Source organism: Anser brachyrhynchus (genome assembly GCF_964034855.1).
Source record: "Anser brachyrhynchus genome assembly, chromosome: 19".
Taxonomy (NCBI): domain Eukaryota; kingdom Metazoa; phylum Chordata; class Aves; order Anseriformes; family Anatidae; genus Anser; species Anser brachyrhynchus.
In genome coordinates this window covers 8,734,139-8,753,984 of record NC_137712.1, presented here as the reverse complement: position 1 = coordinate 8,753,984, position 19,846 = coordinate 8,734,139, and the positions used below count along the sequence as shown (strand labels likewise).

At 55.7% G+C, this 19,846-nt stretch overlaps 1 protein-coding gene across 7 annotated transcripts in view; it reads right to left on the bottom strand.

The window, feature by feature from the left end:
- Positions 1 to 19,846, bottom strand: part of ASTN2 (astrotactin 2) — a 341,061-nt gene that overhangs the window by 73,555 nt on the left and 247,660 nt on the right. For 6 of the 7 annotated variants that reach the window (XM_080561615.1, XM_080561613.1, XM_080561614.1 and 3 more), the window contains 2 exons: positions 15,595 to 15,728; positions 14,341 to 14,489 (listed from right to left, as the gene is read on the bottom strand). In XM_080561615.1, the coding sequence (XP_080417741.1) occupies positions 14,341 to 14,489; positions 15,595 to 15,728 (283 nt within the window). Of the gene's footprint in view, positions 1 to 6,929; positions 12,621 to 14,340; positions 14,490 to 15,594; positions 15,729 to 19,846 lie in introns of those variants that run through there. The other variant, XM_080561618.1, reaches the window with a different exon arrangement.

The following is a 19,846-nucleotide window of genomic DNA, read 5'->3' as shown; positions in this document are numbered from 1 at the left end:
TGGGGGGATAACGGCTCGGTTCAGCCTTTAATTCCTTCTGGAAGAAGTGCTGCCCAGCCTGCCTGGCTTCGGGCACTTCCCCTCGCCCTGCTCCTCTTCAGTCCCCCCCGGCCTCAGCTGCGGGAAGGAGCGGCCCCGACGCGCACCGTGCCCGGCACAGCGGCGCTTCCACCCCAGCCATACAGCACTAGGAGACCCGTGAAACCTCATGGAGGCCTCTTGGGAAGTGCTTTCTTCATTATTCATGAATGAGGATGAGAATCCTAATTGGGAAAAGGAAGTCTCTCTGGAGATCAGCTGCTCCAACACACGTTTTGCTGATTGCTCCTAAGAGCAGAGAGAAGGGGTGAGCTCCTCTCCTCCGTCTGCACACAGAACAGCATTTGCGAGATAATTTGGTGGTCACAGAGGACTGGGTTTTATTCCTGAATTGAAAACTGGCTATTAAACATCATTTAAAGAACAAAATAAAAATAAAACAGCAATTTCTTTTTTTATTCTCTGCCTACCATCATCATTAACCTTCTCTCTGCATAATATCCCTCTGCCAAGGAACTCCATCCGAGTAATAAAATTTTAGTGCATGAACCTTATCAGTGCTCTGGAAGGGAGTATTCTTCTCATTTCAGACAGGGAAACCAAGGCACAGGGAACTGAAACGACCTGCTCAAAGTCACACCGAACATTGTTAGCAGAGCCAGGAATAGCTTCCCCGAGCGCTGAACCCCTGGGACGCCGCGCGCCCACAGGTACGCGGCTCTTACAGGCCAATTAGCTTTTATGGAAACGTTTAAGGAAACATTTCCTTTCACAGACTCTGCCTGCTAATTTACTCCCGAGCTTTGTCAGCCGCGAATGACAGCGTGTTACTGCCGGGCTGCCACGGCGCAGCTCCGAGCCCTTTCCCTCGTTCGAGACAAACGCACTTCCAGCGAGCAAAGATAGCTGAAAACGCAGAGCAACGCACTGGTTAGGAGAGGGCTTGAGGAGGCTTTTTTTTTTTTCCTGTGTGCCCATGCCTGTTAATTAAATCTGATTGCAGAGACTTCATCAGAGCAGAGGGCTCTGCATAAGTAGTCCCTGGCTCATGCTGCACTCTGCTTGGAGCACGCTTTGCTTTCCAGCACGCTGCTCGGTCCAGGTCTGCTCCACGTGCTGGGGCAAAGCCGATTTGTCACCTCGATCCTCCCAGTCCCCACCTAGGTCCTGCCTTTGCAGGAGCCAGGAGAGAAGCCCAGGCAGGGCAAGAGGAGAGCAGGGCAGCAAGGACGGGCGCGAGCGAGGCGCAGGAGCAAAACACACCCTGGTTTGCTTTCCGCCTCTCGCCGCGGAGAAACAGTTAACGGGTTGCAAGGTTTCCACCCTTCCAGGCCGGAGCCTTTTCCTCCCCTTTCGAGTGCCCCCTGCCTTCCTCCTCCAGTGCCTGGGAAGCTGTGACTGCTCTACACCGCTGACACCTCGGCTGCTCTGGAAACCCATGAACTGTTTGAGAAAGGTCAGCTGGCAGCCTCCGCAGCCCCGCTCCTGCCTCCCCAGCCCAGCCGGCCTCGGGCAGTGCAGGAGCCCCCTCTGTAGGCAAAGACCCTCAGTTACCAGCAGCCCCTGCTTCTTGACATGCTTTTTTCAGCAACATCCCTTTTTGGCCACCCCAAAGCAAGCCCCCTGCCATGGGGAGAGTGGGACAGGGGCTCCGTGCCGGCTGGGTCCCTGCTCTGCCCCTCGTTAGGAGGCAGCCCTGATCGAGGCGATGTGAACCCATGCTGGACAGCCAGCAGGACAGCAGATCTGCCATCAAAACAGGCGATTTCTTGCCAGCTTGCTGTTGGCAAAACAAAACAAGCACGCCTCCATACGGCTCCGGGCTTCAGCACGGCTCCTAGGTCCAGTGCTGCCCTCCCGCCAACCTCTCCACAGCCGTCACCTCCTTTTCTCTGCTCCCCGGCCAAACCTGAGCTCCCCAACGCCGCAGGAGCATGCTCCCTGCCCGTGCTGTGGGCTCCCTCGCTCCCCAGCCGAAGGAAACCTCCCAACTCCATCCCCGCTCCTGCACCTCCTCGCCCCAGCCCTGCCCAGCAGCCAGCTGAGGCTCCCCAGCATCGCCACGGCCCCCCCAGGCCGCGCGGCTCCAGTTCAAAGTGACCCCGTTTGGTCCATTAAAACGGCTACAAAATCCCCCCGGGCGACCGCTGGGGCCAGCAGTGAATTAAGGGCAGACGCCAGACTGGAAGTAGACGAGGCAAAATTCCTGCCTGGCTGCAAACAAGCTCCGTCCCTCCCCGAGAGGAGCCTTTCTGGGGTGGGAGGCGAGGAGCGGAGTCGAGGGCTTCTGGCAATTGTTATCAGGCACTACTCCTGCAAAAGGGTTTGACCACAGCTTTTAAGAAAACGTGTGAATTCGCCCGTGTTTACTGCTCTGTCCTCACCAGTCCAAGTGCCTCCTCCTTGGAGATGCTCAGCCCGTGCTCGCTGCATCCCTTTTTATACGGCCAGTCCTTCAGCACCCCTCCTGCTTGTGAGCACATTTGCCAGCGGCATCAGAAGGATTTGCTAACCTAGTGCAAGCGTCCCCATTTTCAGATGGCTTCTAGCTGGGAGAAACACCAGCCCTTTACACAAAGCCCCAACTGCTTACTATTGCTCACGCAGACATGTGTCCCATGACAAATAGGAGGGAAAGCTAAGAAGAAAGGCTGCGAGGATCTAAAGCCAATTTGTAGGCACCCTGAAATAACTTGATTTCTGTGGTGTCCCAAGATAACTCCTGTCTGAGACATAACATCACTCACTCTCATTTGGAGAAGTTTCAGCACGCAACCAAAATATCTCAGGCTCAGTAATGAGGCAAGAAATCGTGCTTACGTAGCTGAGCAAGTAACATCACTCAACTTCCCTGTCCTTGCGGCAGAAGAAAAATGATCGGAGAATAAATTAATCCTAATAAATGTAGGATTCTGATCAGGCATATATAACCAGCCATGCGTCTGCGGGATGAGCAATTGATGAAGTCATTGCTTCGAAGGTGCCTTGATGCAATTAGTCACTTGTAAAACACGCAGCAGAGGAGAAAATCCCACTCCTTTTGTTAAGGAGCATGAAAATGCTCCACGCATCGGAGTGATTTATCGGCTCCAGGGCAGCAAAATTAAAGCCCACGGCAATTAGGGTTGTTCGCTCAGTAACCACGGGGATGAAAGGCAGAGGGGAGAGGAGTGAGAGGATGGACAGGAGGCAGAAGGGCTGGATGAAGACAAGATGCCAATGCCACATTTCTGTGCTGCTGGTTTCTAACAGGGATTATTTCCCCTTTGCACAAATCGTTACAGGGGGAAGCAGGCTTCGCATGTAAAACCGGTGCCACTGGAGATGAACCGAGCCATTAATCACGAGCATGAGTATCCGCAATTAGAGCTGCTGGGAGTCACAGGAGCAAGAGTCAAAGGCTCTAACAGGATTACGGACAGAGCTGGATTGTTTTATGGCTAATATTAGCAGATAAAGGGAACCTAACACGTGCTCGTGGAGGTCAGCTGACGAGTGCTGGGGTGCCGGGAGGAAGGAATTTCCCACCTCCAACCCCAGTTTTGGCGTCCGCAGCACCGCCTGCCCACATCTGTGGGCATCTCCTTGCAGGGTACCCCAGGGGGAAGCACCCTTCCTGCAGCTCCTGGGGTGCAGGATCGGCCCACAAACGAGAGCTGGATGGAGCTGGCTGACCCAGCAGCACCAAAGCGGGGTCGGTGCCAGTGCAGCTCGGCGTGTTCCCAATGAACACGCCAGCTGCTTGCGGCTGGAGGACACAGGCAGATGCCGAGCAGCGACCCCAGCAGTGCACAGCTGGGGCGAGCACAGCGTGCCTTTTTGGCTGGCCATGCCCAGAGCACCCTACGTCCCCCCCTCCTGGCTCACAAACTGGTTCCATCCCTGCTCCCAACAAGCCCCGGCATCGGGACGGGACTCTGCACACAGAGGCAGGGCAGGCACCAGAAGCGCTCCCCAGATCCCACGGAGGGGAGAACGCAGCTGCCCTCCAGGTCTTGGTGCTCCTGGTGCCCCACTGTAAGGAGTTATTGCTGCCCCTCTTAGATCGTCCTTGAGGACTTGCAAAGAAAGCTTCTCAGCCTAAAGGAGGCAACGGGCTCCTGGCTTCATCCCAGGGTGGGTGCCGAGTCCGGGCATGCAGTCAGACACTGTCCCGAGGGTCTGACAGGGGAGACTCCATCAGCTGCAGGCTGCAGCAGGACCTTGAGTGAAGCCAGGACACCAAGGGGGAACAGTCCCTGCAGTCACCACATGCTGTCCCATCAGGGTCCCCAGCGGTGGCCATCTCCCCATGCATGACCCTGGGCTGCCCCAAGGGAGCTCTCGGACAGCAGCCGGCACACACCTCCCCGGGGCTGCGTTAGGATGGAGCAGACCCAAAGGCTTCTTCAGTGCCTCGCGGGAGCTCCTGCTTGCCTCAGCCCCTGGCAGGATGGGCACACTCGCCTGGGTTTGACATGCTCCATTTACCAAAAAGGCACCGAGGTTGCCTACAGGAACTGGAAACAGAACTGAAAATAGCCTGAAGCCAAGTGTAAAATTCTGTGGCTTGAGAGGAAAAAAATCACAGTAAATATTAACTGTACATGAGCTTAGACCACTTCTTCTTAACTGGCTCCTCTGAACAAGACTCCACAAACAATTTCTGGCCATTACTGCTGAGTGCCTCAATTTCCCAGGCTGTACAATGAAGTCAGTGAGATTTATTGATTTCCACAGATGACACAGAGGATAAAGGAAAGCCAAGTATTATCTGTGACCGCATGCAAGCTCTTTTCTCCCAGGACAGCCGTGGTGCTAGCTGCTCCGCACTCCTGCATTCAGTGTCCCCACGTGTACACACACGTGTGTGCCACGGGGCAGAAGGCAGTGGGGTCCCCCAGCCGTACCCAAACACCCCAGCTCACCAGTCCCCCCGGGACAGTGTTTAGGGTTAGCACCAGGGAAACAAAGCGCGAGCCTCATTAAAGCCAGCTAATTGACCAGGCTGCACAGGACCACGGATCTCTGAGGCTGAAGTTCAGGTCTTACCAGCGGGTGTAAAATGCTCGTGTTGGTGAGGGCAGGCCCAAGGACAGCTCACCCAAGGACAGCAAAGCAAGTGTAGGAGCCAGGCTGCTGCATGGGAAAAGGAGCCAACGAGGTATTTCCTACCCCAGCTTTGTCAGGGTGAGTCACCAAATCACCACGAAAAACCTTGGGGTTTCACTTCAATGGTTGTGATCAGAAGCTTCCCTCATTAAATCAGCAGCCATCCCGTCTGCCATCTCACTGTTAACGAAATAGAAACGAGGGCTGGAAGCAGCGCTGCAGCCCGGAGCCAGCTCTGTGTCAGCAGAGCTCGCGTCCAGGAGCGCTCGGAGCTGCTCCCAGGGCAGCGTGCAGGCTTCACCCCACACACCAAATGGGTCTCAGCACAGGCACGGGGGATTTCCCTTCGCCAACACCCCCAGGATGGTGCTTCAGTGCAGCATTCCTAAATAGCACAGCTCTGAAGTACTTGGGTACAAGCTCATCTTGCCAGCTTTGACGGGACTGACACGACGTCCTTCCTCATGTACATCTATCACACAGGACAAAAGGAAGTGTGCACTGATGTGCCCACTGCTGTAAGTCACCCACTCTGGACCACTAAAAAAATAAAACCCTTCCCTCCAACCGGATAGCAAGGAGGAAGATCTCACTGTCCAAGTGACACCAGCTCAGAAAATGAAGCTGTCTCTGCCCCAGGGTTCCTCATGACACAATGCCCATTTGGGAGAAGAAAAAAAAAAAAGGTTTCTGTTTGCAAGCCCCAGCAGCAGGTCATCGCTGCCCACCCCTCCCTATTTCAAAGGAGAGATCGTGGTCCTGTTCCGTGGAGCAGCAGGATTACAGGGGAGGAAAGAGTTCAGAGGCAGCCGCTCCCAGCAAAGACCAAGTCAACGTGATGCTGAGATAAGACCGCTCCTTGACCCCTCCGTCAGTGGGAACCCAGCAGGGGAATGCTGCAGAATATCCCCTCTATCCCCCATAACCCAAACTAGCCACAGCAGTATTTCCTATTTTGTCTCCATAACCTAATCTGACCCCCTCTGGGGTCTCCAGATTAATATCTGAGAAAGCTCCCAAGTCCAATCACCCAATTATGGGGAGGAAAGGTTTATCCTATCCAAACAGCGGGCAGTATAACACAGACCCAGCTGCCCCCTCCCTCCTGAGAGCCACATCTCCATCCCCAGCAAGCTGAACAAACTGGGAAGGGGTCACAGGGGAGACGGGGAGGGTCTCCCCCTACTCCTGTATCACACGAAACCTGCAGGAGGAGCAGTTATTTTAATTGGCAAATCCCCCGACTCAAGGCTTAATCCCTCTGTTTTTTGCTTAACTTCCCTCACACCGAAGCAACACGGGGAACAGAGGGAGCAATCTGCCTCGAGCCACGGCTCAGCCAGAGCAGCACCCTGGGGAGCAGGGAGGCAGGGGATGGGAGGTGGTGGTCCTTAGGGCACACAGGATGGAGAGACAAAGGGCCACCTAGCACGGACCCACCTGGGCTAGATCAGCCTTGATGCTGGCAGAGCAGGATCCCAGCTGAGAACAGCTGTAACATTCAGGGCAAGGCTGATTTACCACCCTGGCTTCTGTCTGTCCCCAGAGCACCTCCTGGGCTTCAAACAGGACAGGATAGGTTGTTCCAGGGCAGCCTATGTGCCTCCTTTGATCTCTTTCCTACCTTTTTTTCTTTCCACAGATGTGCAGAGGGATGCTATCTAACTTTCCAGATTGCATTTCAGCCTCCTGACAAGATGAACACACACACACGGGAAGCCCCAACAGCAGGCAGAGGACTGGAAAGCAGATTCACCACCCCATTCAAGACCTCATCTCAGGCTCCAGTTAGAGAGAAGAACACTTCAAGCCTCCAAGAAGATCCAACCCTGGCAGGGAAGGCCGGCCGGGGTGTAGCTCAGCCCCAGATGGGAGCCCCATACACGTAGCAGCACTCACACCCAGCTTTCCGCCCTGAGCAGGGTCGTGTTGCATCCACCTTGCCCCGCATTTTCCAACTCTCTCTGGGCTGCATGGCCAAGCACCAGCTCTGCAGACGCAGACCGAGCTTCCCTCCAAATCCCAGTCACAATTTATTGACTAGACAGGCTTTTCTAATCAATGAAGGCTCCCACGTAAAGGTTTCACTGACGCGCTCGCATGCCACGAGCAGTCCAGCCGCGTTAGCTGCCTTCTCTCCTGATGGTTTCTGACAAGGCGGATTTGTGGCCTTGACTTTTCCAGATCAGGAGAAACTTTATCCTAGGGGATAAAATTACAGACCTTAAAAAAAAAATAAAATAACCATGCCTGGCCTCATTAACTGCCATTTAAGAAGTTCAGAGCTCTCTCTGCTAGAAGGGAAGCATCTCCAGCTGCCCAGTGCCACGAGGCAGAGGTGGCTCCGAGCACAAAGCCCTTGGCAAGCTCCGAGCCCTCGGCACCATCCAGACTGCTCCATCCTCCGGGGCCAGCCCCAGCTCCCCACCTACGAAGGGATTTGGGAGACTGCAAAGATAGTGCCCGGCTCTGTCCAAAAGGTGTCTGGGCAGATAAAAATAGAAGCCTGGAACAACCGTATGGAAATGTGAATTAATGAAATGTTTCAGCAACTGACTCAACTCTAATTGAGAGCTGAGAGCCCTCCACCTCCCTTCTGCTTTCCAGGATACAAAAATGACACTGGTAGGTGGAAATAACTACAGCTGTCCCAGTGGGAGAGAAGTCAGTGCTTCACAGCGAGCGTAATGGCCAAAATTAAGCACTTGCTTGGTGTTATTACACAACACAGCCCAGGAAGCAGCTTCCAAAAACTTGACCTTCTCTTCAAAGGCTTCTTTTTGAATCAACTTTCCTGTTGTTAACAAGTGAAGTGGATTCAGTGCTCGAGTAAGGTCCTCTGGGCATTGAAAACAGCTTCACCCGTGTGCTGGTTACAGAGGAGGCGGCAGCACAAGGAGCCCCGGCTGCTGCATTTCCACCCCCAGCACCCGAGGGAGCCAGTCCTCACCTCGGGGCTGTTACCACCAGCCAAATACCCCCTGCTCAAACCCACAGAGGTCCACACAGGTCAACGAGGAGCCAGCAGGTAGGGACCGAGTAGGAGACTGGCAGTGGTGGATCACCAGCTCGTGGCCACCATCAGGTCTCTCTCTGCTCCAGTGATGCTCCAAGACCCTTCTGAGTGGAAGCCAAACACACAGACACCCCTGAGAAAGCTGCAGAAGACGTGATCTCCTGAAACCAGACATTGTGGCTTCTTTTTCAAGCCTCAGCTCTGATCCACCAGCCTCAGAGCTGGTGTCCCCTGGGTCTACATAGAAACAAACAAAAAAAATCATCTACAATCGTGGCACCTACATCAATATAGAGCGCTTTGCCTCCGAAGGACTTCACAGCGGCAGTCAGTATCACCCACACGAGATCATTGCCATCTTTAACAGCAACTGGTTTGAAGACTGCAGCCCGAATATCCTCCACGCTTTGTTGGCATTAATTAAGACTCCGGATGTTCACGTAGCCACTGACCTCAAGCTCCTACAGCTTTTGAAGTGCAATGTCACCTCTGCGGTGCCCAGCCCGCTTGGAAATAGGGCTCTAAAGATTATTTTAAGGAGGTAGCTTGGTTGTAAGGAGAGCACACCGACTCCTTCCTGACAGGCACAGTACTTGTTCTGGCCAAATCATTTTCTCTCTCCTTCTTCTAGTCTGTGGCTGCTTTTCACACGCCTAGCAGCACAGCTTGCACACAAGGGGGGTGTGGAAGTGTTCCACAGCCGTCTCTGTACGGCCCCAGCCACGTCAGAAGGATGCTCTGAGAGCACAGCAGTTATAAATAAGACGCTCCAGCCTCTATTCGGAGCGAAACTTGCAAGTGTGCAAAGCACTGAACCTTCTGGTTTGACCTATTTCATTTTCTTTTATAGGAGATGTGGATGCAGAGAGTCCCCTGCAGAACAGCAGTGTGCTGGAGAAGCCTGCAATGGTGACACAGGTTTATATAGCCATTCCCTCAGCTCCCAGAAGTTATTCCACCTAGCCCGTTCCCCTGGCACTCTGCAGCTCAGCCGGCGGCTCTCCTCCGTGTCACAGCCCTGCTGCACATGGCCAGGCCGTGGTGGTGTAACAGACAGCCCCTATGCAACCCGAACAGCCCAAGGCTGTGTTCTCCTGCTCCAAGGTCTACACGACCTCCAACAAGCTCATTCGGCAGCCTGCACTTCTGTTCCCCTCCTTTCTTGGAGGGCTACGAGCTGCTCTGGATGAAGGCTCGCTCTTCTTACACCTGCGATCAGTGCTGAGCAGAAGAGACCCAGGAGCAGCCAGCATCCCCTCACATTGTGAGAAACAAAGCTTGGAGGTCTCTGTTGGGATGTGTCCTTCTGGGACGTGGCAGCTCATGGCCAACAGCAGCACCGGTGTGCAAAAGCAAACGAGTGGCATCCCCTGCTGTGTGCTCAGTCCCAACTAATGCCCCACAACATCCCCACCTGCTGGCACACACCAAGCTGCAGAAGTGGCACCACTGGAAGGACGCAGGCAATCACAACCTAAAGCCCTCACGGAACTGAAGACACTGGGCTAGGGCACTTCATTGCTCTGCATTTTCCCCCTTCTACCCACCCGGATGCTGGAACACGAGCAGGAGGAGACGGCTCCGTGCCCAAGGAACGAGACTGCTCAACGCTTAGGGCCTAGTGCTGAGCTTAATTCACTGCCCAGCTCCCAGGACCTCAAACAAGTCATTTATCTGTGTCTTGGGTTTCCCCGTCCTCTACCAAACGTGGGAGAACCCCTTCCTGCCTCAGAAGCTCACAAGGTGCTGTGGTGGGCACCTCCCCAGGCCCCTCCATGACATCCAGGGACTGCCCACAGGGCAGCCTGCTCCTGCTGCTGGAGGAGGGCAGCTTTCGTTCAGAGGGAAGGGGGGAAATGGTGTGAGATGGAGCGAGCACCCTCGGTGCTTTTTATAGAAGTGGTCCCACAGTTTCTGCCCTGAAGCGATGTGGAGGGGCTGCAGGATGGGTGCTGAAGGCAGCACTGGGAGCAGAGGATGCTGACACGGGCTGCTCTGGGGGCATCCAGAGAAACAACAGCACCATGTGGGCACTGCAGGAGGAAGCACGCAGCAGAAAGCCCCCATCAGCCTCTGTAAAACCTCACTGGGGAGAGGAACATCGAGAAAGAGACAGAGGAGCTCAAGAACATCACAGCAGCAACGCAGCCACCAACCCGAGGGAGGCACAGACCCTGCTCACGGACCCCAACCCCAGCCAAAGCCCACAGCCACTGCCCCGTCCTCCCCCAGCCCCACTGTGCACGTGCTATGAGCGCATTTAAAGCACTTTCTTTAATTTCTAAACCTCTGGCTAACGGTTATTTTTGTCCCCAGGCTGAAAAGCCACCCCACCACAACGAGCGGGAGGTGGGATCAGCAACACCACACCACCACCCCCTTGCACCCAAGCAGGGACAGCCACCAAGGAGCCTCTTCATCACTGCAACCCCCAAGCCACAGAGCCTGGCCGGTCCTCTCCTGCGCACCGAAGCCCCACACTGGGTGCATCAGTGCCCCCCACCCACCACAGCACGAAGCAGCTCCGTCTGCCCTGGCACCTGGTGCACATGCACAAACATGGGATCCAGCACAAAAGCCCCAGAGCCCCCCCTTGCACCCACCCACGTGAAATCCCCCCCTGTGGTGGGGATCACGGCCGAGGTCAGGTGGGTGCTAAACCACGCACAGGTCTGCCTGCTCCCACCCACGCCCAAAGATTTCACCCTTCATCACTCGGGTTATTTTGGGGCAGGATGCGCCGCGCTTGCGCAGCCTGGGGAGATGTGTGCACGGAACAGAGGTGAGGAGGAGGATGGACCAAGGCCAGCCTTCACCAACCGCTGCCTCCACCAGGTGAGGTTCTCAGCAGAGGGGTTTAAGGCATAGTAAGGGGAAACACAGCATCAGGACCCAGCCTCCTAAGGCAAGTGGCTTTCAACCCTCCCTGGCTGGAGGACGCGGTGCCCCACGCACGGGAACATTTTACATGGCAGGGCTCAGCTCTTGCTGGGGACCTTTGAAGTGAGGCCACCACAACAAGCACTTGTTAGAGGGGACATACCCCCTGTCCCTCATCTGACAGGGGCAGGGACATGGCCTGCCTATGGCAACCTGGCCAGAGAAATAAAAAGCACTTTGCACGGTGGTCACATTATCCCCTCGTCCCTCCCCCTCATCCCCTTTGGAGCTTCTTAACTTCAGAAACCTTCCTCCAGAGGAGTGTTGGAGTGACAGAAAACATTTTCCAAGCCTAATATCAGTTCCAGATGTTCACAGCCATTTCAGTTTGTACCTCACCCTGTAAAACACATTTCTCTCTCTCTCGCTCTCTCAAGTGCAGCGCCTGCTTCGTCCATGACATAATGCGCTGGCGGCCCGGCCGCGCACACACACACGCGCCTGCGCCCTCTTCAAGAGCCTCATGTTCAAACAAAGAGCATCACTCAACTACAAAGCCATCGCACACATGGAGTTATGAGTAATTTCCACAAGTTTTAATAAACAGTTTGGGATGTAATTGCTCTCTGTCTTCTCCGCTGGCTCCCGAGCAGAGAGACGCTCTCTCCCCACGCGGTGGTTTTGAAAGCGTGGTTTGTTTCGCACACAAGTTCACCTCGGGAACTGCTCCTATTAGCATCAGATGGTCCAAGGGCTGTGCACTTCCAAGCACCAGTAAGAAGCCTCTTTATAAACCACGTCCAGCCGGGGGGCAGCCGACCCACACCAGCTCCTGGCTGCTTCTGCCCCATCCCAGGAGCAGGGGACATGCGCTCAACCAGCTCCCAGCCTCGCTCCTGACTCAGCTCCAAGAAGAGGAGCAGATATTTGGTGGCTCAAGGGAAAGGCTTCCTCCTCCAGTTGCAAAGCAAGGGGGAGGCCGAGGAGTTTTGCAAGTATGGGAGGGGAGCCTGGAAGCTTTTTGCAGGGGGCAGAAGGCAGCGGCCAGGTACCAGCCACAAGTGAAGTTTGCCACAGGGCTGAAGATCACAGCTAGTGCCAGGGATCACAGTAAGAAATGGCTACAACTGCAATAAAAAGACAACCATGAAAAAAAACTATATGCTTTAACTCAAGAGATCCAAGGGATGAAGAGCAGCATTCTCAAGAGCCTTCACACCAGGCAAGATCCTCCCAGCACTGCCCAAGGAGCACCTCCAGCAACGGGAGCAACCTGCTCCTACCTGCCAGCGGCCACAGGGCTGGTGGGGAAGGAAGACCTGACAATATCCATAACCCCCTCCAAATCTCCCTTCCTGCAACCCCCTTCTAGGGTTGACTTCATTTTCTTTTTTCTGTGCATGCTGCTCGGACGGGATGGAGCCATGCTGCAGCGTGTCGGGTGGGTGATGGTGGTGAGGAAATTCCCACGGCTGGGTTTTGGGTCAGGGTGAAGCAGCACGGTACCAAGCAAAGCCTGAGAGCTGTAGCAGCCAGCAGCTCTGCAAACCTACGCAAGGTACTTGCAAGAGTCAAGTCATCTGGAATCAGGGGCCTGTAGGGTAAGAAAGGAATGAAGGAAGGAATGTTGTTTGGTTATAAACAGCATAGAAAAAAAGGAGAGGCTTAGGATTGGCTTTTCTCTTTAATTGTTAATGGGGTCATTCTGTCCTGAACAGTCCCCCAGAGCAGGTAGAGGGGAGGGCAGCTCCTCACAATGAATTCAATTGCCTAACACATGGCAGTCATAAAAAGAAAATAATAATAATAATCTGCATTTCCTACTCTGGCTGCCAGGCAGAGCTCCAGCCACTTCAAAGGAGCAACCCCACATTTCCCTGGTCTGGCCTCGCCTGACCAGAGTGTGAGCAATCTGGAATCCCCATCCCAAACACAGCGCTTCGGTGGCTTGTTTTCCTTCCCCATTATTGGAGTGCGCCCCTCCAAGATAAAGAGCAAGCCTTCCTCCACGCTTCACCTTTTGTACACCAAGGCATAAAGAAAGTGGAAACAAAACCCTAGCAAGAAGGTGCAGGAGGAGGTTTCTGCAGGGTAGGACTGATGTAGGAGCAGGGAAGAAGAGCTCCTTCTCATGGGGGGCTCCGGGGATGGGGGACTCTGGCTCTCCCCAACAGGAAAAGTCCAGATCTTACGGAACAAAAGTTTGCATCTGATGGTAAAAGCAGCCACAGCAGCACCAGCCCTGTGCCCACGTTCAGCCATGTCCTTGCAGACAGCCTGGCCACGCACACCTTGCCACAAGCTGACCGAGCCCAACCTTTAAACAAAGGAGGTTTTTAATCACCCCGTCCACAAGCCCTCGCAATGCCTCGCTCCAGCTGCAGGTGGAAACCTTCTCCTGCAGCCCCCCCAGCCAGAGGTGGGGGAGATGTGGTACTGCCAGCACCTGGGGCCCTTTGCAGAAGGCAGGTCTCAGCTTCAGCCAGCACCAGGCTGCCTCTGGCATCTCCCACAAACTTCTTTAATGAGCTAAACCCAAAGTCCTTGAGCAGAGCACAGTAGGAGGTTTTGCCTGGTTTTCTAAGCAGCAGTAGCATCACGCAAGGCCTCCAGTGATGTTTTCTGAAATAAATCATTGATTCGCTCAAATCCAGCTCCGTCCTTCACATCCCTGCACCTTGCCCAGCAGCTCCTGGAGCACAGCTTGAATTGCTGACAAAGCCTTTGCAGGGCACAGAGCGCTCAGCCCAAGCCTGAGCTGAAAACTGAGCTCCAGCCCAGGGAAGGTTCAGGTTCCCCCGGAGAAGTTATGTGCTGCATAAGTGATGCCTCTAAACATCGCAGGCTTCAGATTGCCTTGTTGGCTGTGCAAGGTAACTCAAAGTGTCCTTCTAACTGCTGGCACGCAACCCCCACTCGGTGGAACAGACCGGTGCAGCCCTTGGCTGCTGCGTGCTGACCTTCCCCCTGCACCTACCACCCCAAAGCATTTCAGGCTGATGGATCAAACAGTCACTTCAAGTCATTTCACTCAAGAACTCCAGCTCACAGCTCTCCTACGCAAAAGAGGCAAATCACTTCCTTCCGCCACACTGTATTTTTGTTTTTCCCCTTCCCCTCCTATACACGTCTCCGCAGAAGCCTTCAGAAACCTCTCCTGGAGCTGTCAACACCACACCTAACGCCTCCGCTCTTTGCGCCTTTCTGCACAGAAGCAGCAGCTCCAAGGACGATACCCAGCAAGGCTCAGCGCCGCACACACCGCTGTGCGCCCTCCGGAGCGCATGGAGCCATCCCGCAGCAGCGCCACCCACCTGTGTAGAGGTCCGTGTCCGTGTACTCGTCCACCTTCTTGTGGTGCAGGACGTAGTCGGACACCTTGGTCCCGATGGCAGGCTGCACGTCCAGCCACTCCAGAGACACCACGGTGCTGGAGGGCTCCACGTTTGGGGACAGCCGCAGGCTGGGCAGGAGGAAACCAAAGAAGACATCAGCTCCCTTCCCAGGGGATCCCCTCTCCCAGCAGCACAAGCCCCAAATTCTCACCTTCACACACAGGGACATGCACACAGACCACGGGGACAGGGGGGTAAAGGGAGAGCTGGTAGGTGAGCACAGAAGAAAGAAGCTGCCAGCTAGGTGCAGCCTATTGGGGTGGGTGTTCTTACCTCCCAGCTCCTACAAGAGTCCCATACAACCCCAAATATCCTGTCTGCAGGAGGCTTCATCTCCTGGGAGAGCTGCTGAGCTCCAGCAGCTCTACAGGGAACCAAGGACCAACTGCCCAGGAGCAAGAGAATAGGGGAGGACCCAATATAACCTCCACGTAGCCCAGTGGGGCTGAGCCTACACGAAGGGAGGGTCTGGGCTGCCCTGGGAGTGAGCAAAGAAGGGGCAGGTGTGGCTGTGAGCTTACCCAGCTGCAAACGAGCAAGCCTCTGATGGGCGTGAGCAAAAGGAAAACCAGGGCAGCTGTGCACAGAGTGCTGCGAGGACCAGAGTGGGGTACAGGGGTAGGCAGAACAGCTTTGGGCTGCTGGTGGTGCTAGCACCGAGGTGCTGCTCTGTACGGGGCTGAGCAGCAACACGACAAAACACAACACAACGCGGGGCTATGGAGCGTCTGGCTCCACGCGTATGAGTGTGTTTGTTGAACTCAGGATGGGAAAAGACTCCCTGCTGAGGATGTTGGCTCGCTAAGGTGTTCTGCTCCTCGTGGCTCGCTGGAGCCAGTCTTCCTGCTTTCTCAGCTAATTCCCCATCACTTTGCTCCTTATTTGCTCTCGCTCTGACAAGCCGCAATGAATTGCGCCGTAATTCCATTTCTTTCAGCATTTGAAATCCCGTTCTACGAGCCCTGCTAATCGGGTGATGAAAATCTGCAAGGAAACCTTCCAGGGGCCACAGCCGGAGCCAGGATATCCTAAAGGCATCACTCAGGCAGCGAGGCGCCCTGGCCCGCAGCCCTGGGCTCAACGATGCAGGGCAGGAGGTGCCCAGGGGCTGAGCCACGTCCCACGGGACCGGGGCTGGCGCTGGGGACCGCGGGGGCTCGCGGGGATACGTACATGGGCTGCGGGAGGGGGCTGCAGTTCGGCAGTCCGTTCTCATCGAAGGCGTTGAGGTCGCACCTGCACCAGTCTTCGATCACGTCGCCTTTCCCCGAGCACCAGTAGGAGCTCATCAGGGCGCCCTTGAAAGCCTGCCGTGGGAACACAAAGCGTGACCGTGAGCGCTCAGCACGCGGGGAAAGGCGGCCGGCAGCTCAGCCGTGCGCTGCTGAGCGCTGCATGTGCACAGCGTGGGCTTTGGGAAATGCTGGGGGGGGTCGGGGTCCGCCCTGCCCTGCCACCGGCTCCCTGCATGGCCCTGGGTGAGGCATTTCACCTCCCTGGGCTTTAGCTCCCTCATAACAGCGATTGGGGTTCCCCCCGGGTGCTGCTGTGGGGTGGGGATGGGAAGTGTCGGCACGACACACGGAGGGCTCTTGTGATGGAGGACTGAGCTGCCCCAAACGCAAACACAAGCCCCTTGGTGACACAGGACATCACCTCTAGGGGACCTTTCAGTGCTGTTGGAGTGAAACTTTTCCTCATGTCCATCCCCCGAGTGTTTCTGACCCCATGCAGTGACCCCACGACACGGACCACTTCCATCCCTCTCACGTGGTGCTACTCACGCTGCCTCCTGCGAGCAAATCGGTGCTTCGTTCACTCGCATAAGGGATATTCACAAGAAAAAACTGCAGTATCAGGAAAACCAACCCCACCAGGCACCTGTGGGAGCTCTCCAGCTGGAAGCCCTCCCTCTGCAGGCTGCCCTCAGCCTGCCCAGGAGCTCCCGTAAAGCAAACTGAGCCCCAAACCAGCGCCCACCCGCTGCCATCCGGGGCTGAACTTCTTGCGCAGAGCTCCCCAGTCTGACCCCATGGAGCCTCCAGCTTGGGATGGGGTCCCCATGGTCCAGGACGGGGCACCCCTCACCCCAGAGGCTGCTCGGCTCAGATCGAGTGGTTTTACGGTGGCTTCTCCCGCTCCCCTTTGCCTGTCCCATGGGCATCGAAGCCAGCATCTCTCCCCGCACACAAACCCAGCCAGAGCTAAAACCGACTCCGCTAGAAAACCCACCCCACCACCCGCTCGAACAAACCTCTTTGGGATGCCTTTAACCTTTTGGCACGCACATTTCGGGGCCGGGCTGCCTTCCCGGACCCTCCTTCGCGCCCGGCAGCGCTGCGGGAGCCGCAGCCTGCGGATGCCTGGCCCCGGCGATACCGCCCGCGCCGCCGGGTCACACCCTGCAGATAAAGCGTGCCCTTTGGGGGGACAGGGACAGCTCCGGGGGATGTGGCATTTAGCAGAGAACTATAGGAAAAGCACCGTCCTGGGGACGTTTATGAAAGGAGGAGGTATAAATAGAGCCTGACGTCAGGGCTGCTATTGTTTGGGGTTGTGCCGCTTTCCCCAAACACACCGGCACCTTCAGCACGGCGCCTGCCTCTGCCATACCTCTGCTCCCAGACATTTGCGGAGCGGGACTGTTCCAGAAGGGGGAAAAAACACTGAGAGAGAGAAAATGTGATGTTATTTTACTTCGTTCTTTAGGAAGTAATTAAAGAACCGGGCTGGAAAGGGCATCACAAAGTAATGGGAAGCGTGGAAGGCAGAACGGAGCCTATCTGGCACACGGCTAGATGGGTGTGGGTGCCTGTCCGCAGAGATTGCTGGGTCTGGGCAGGACAGAAACAGAAAGAGGCCCACAGGAGTGGGCCCTGGGCTCCCTCGGGGGCTGCAGAAGGCACCGAAGCCCCATAACGCTGGATGGATGCAGGCAGCAGGCAGCGGCCGTGCTGCCTCAGCGAGCTCGAGTGCTCTGCGCACACAGCAGGCAGTGGTGACAAATAACTAGGTCGTCTGAAAAAAATAAAGGATGACAAAGAGACCGGGCAGCGGATGCCCTGCAAATAAGGGTCTGAAGGACAGGCGCAGGGACGGCTCCTCTCCTGTGCCCAGCCCAGAGCCTCGACCCCCCCAGGGGCCATATGGGGGTGTCAGGAGGGTCCCTGTGGGGACGCCCAGGGGAACGTGTCCCACCCAGTGTGTCCCCCGTGCCTCTGCCTGCTCCCTCCGCCCTGCCCCGTCCCCACCACCCACACGGACACGCGCTGTGCCACCTCCTGTCCCCACAAGCTCACTGCCTGCAGTGCCCCGTCCCCCCGCCCGGTCACGGCAGCACCCTGGCACTCTCTGCACTGTCACACCGGCAGCACCGCTCGGCTGTCACCCCAACCCCACTGCTCAGCACGCTCCCTCCCTGGCCACAAACCCCCTGCGCAACCCTCAGCCTGGGGAAGAAATCCCACCCACTCCATCCCTGCCCTTTTGCCAAATCCAAGAGTCAATCCTTCCCTTCGGCTTCTTTTTTTTTTTTTTTTCCATGCTAAGTGCAACGCTGGATGAGCAATCCCCTCCGCTGCGCCTGCCCAGCCTTACCCACGTTGTAATTAGATCCTGCAGGTACACAGCCGTCATCTGCCTTGTGTCAGCCTTCGTGCAAACGAGGTTAGCTAATCGATGCGGCCTTCAATTGCACTCATTAGGGCGGGCGCCCCTCCATGCAGTAACAGGGTTACCGCGGGCTGCAGCCTCCCATTTCCCGACCCTCGCTGACGGAGGAGCGACCGGCTGGCACATGCTGGTGCTCAGCCTCCCCCAGTGCTCAGCAGGATGGATGCCCAGCCAGGCGTTTTCAGGGTTTTCCTGCCTACAAGGGCGGGGAAGTGGCAGGAGCAAGCCGAGGGGGAAATAGGTAAGATTGTGCAGAAAGGGGCTCCTTGCGCATGGAGCTCTTGCTCACCGCTGCGTTAGGAGGCTCCGTGCTCTCCGAAGGGACGCCTGCCTGCCCCTTGGGGGTGCTCGCTGGCCCCACAGAAACGCTAGGCACAAATGAAGGGTCTCAGGGAGCTTTGGGAGCTCTGTCCATAGTCCTCCCAGCCCTGGAGCCAAGTGTTCAGACCAAGCCCATGCTTCTTTCCATTAACTCCCCATAATCTCGTCCAGGAGCCCGGTGGCAGAGGACGACCAAGAGCAATGGACAACGGATGCAGGGAAGGTGCTGAGAGCTGTCCCACGGGCAGCTGCAGCCTCAGGAGAGCTGCAACCAGAACATGTGGGCACCTCCCTGCTTTGCAGTGCCCGAGGGTCCCTTTCCCTCCTGCCTCGGAGCGGGCACCTCCAGCCGAGAGCATCCCCCCGAGGCATCTCCTGCCCTCCCTGCCACCTCGCTCAGCAGCGTGCAGCCTCCCCTCCCTGCCAGGAGGCAGCAGGCAGAGTTACGAGCCCACCTCTGACACCTCCAGCTCCACAGTGGATGCTTGGCCGTGGTGGCCACACCAAGGCAGGGAGCTGTGCAAAGCCACCAGGCTCTGCAAGGGCTCCCCGGGACCGGCTCTGCCCCCTGGCAGCGCTGCCCCTGCTCTGCCAGCAGCTCCCCGGCATCTCAACGCCCCTCTGTGCCCTAAGGCAATTTTGTCTTTCATTTAAAAGTATCCAAATTGTATTGTTTGCCTGTGAGTCAGCCCATTTAGTTTATGTCCTTCAGTGCCAGAGGGGAAATTTATGAGATGAGAAACTGGCTCAAAACGTTTATTTTCTAGATGACGAGTCATGCCATTAGATATATAGCATTATGAATCATAGGAACAGCATCTAATTTGCTCTTAAAGGTATAATAGGTCTGACTCCCCACACCCATACGCACACATATATTGGATTGATAGTTCCCCCATAGGATGGCTAGTTCATTTGTTTTGACATGAGCAAGACTTACAGGACCATAAAGTCCCATCTTACCATAAGTTAAGCCTATTCATAAAAAAATATTAGGAAATGAATGATCAGCTAAGCACATTTATCCTACACTCGATTGCATATGGATCTATCTCCTGTTGTTATTTGTGCGCAGGGGGAGGCCATTTGGCCCCGTTTTATAGCTCAGACGCTCTGCAACGAACAGGGAAGAACATTTCCTCTTTGTCCTCTGTTAGACCTAGCTGATGGAGGGAGAAGCAGCAAGTTATTTCTGACCGTGGGCTTGCTGTTGACATCCCCGGAGAGAAAAATTATAGGACACGAGGAACATTGCAGATCAGCATTTGCAGGACTCAGCATGCAGCACGGAGGCCGTTTTTTCCAGATGGGGCACTGAGAGGGGTGTGTGCTGTGTGCTTATCTCTCTTTGCAGATCTGGTCTTCTCCATGGCTGGTAGGGATGTGAAAATCTGGCCGAAGTGTTGTTTTATGTCTACGTTTCCTTACGGTT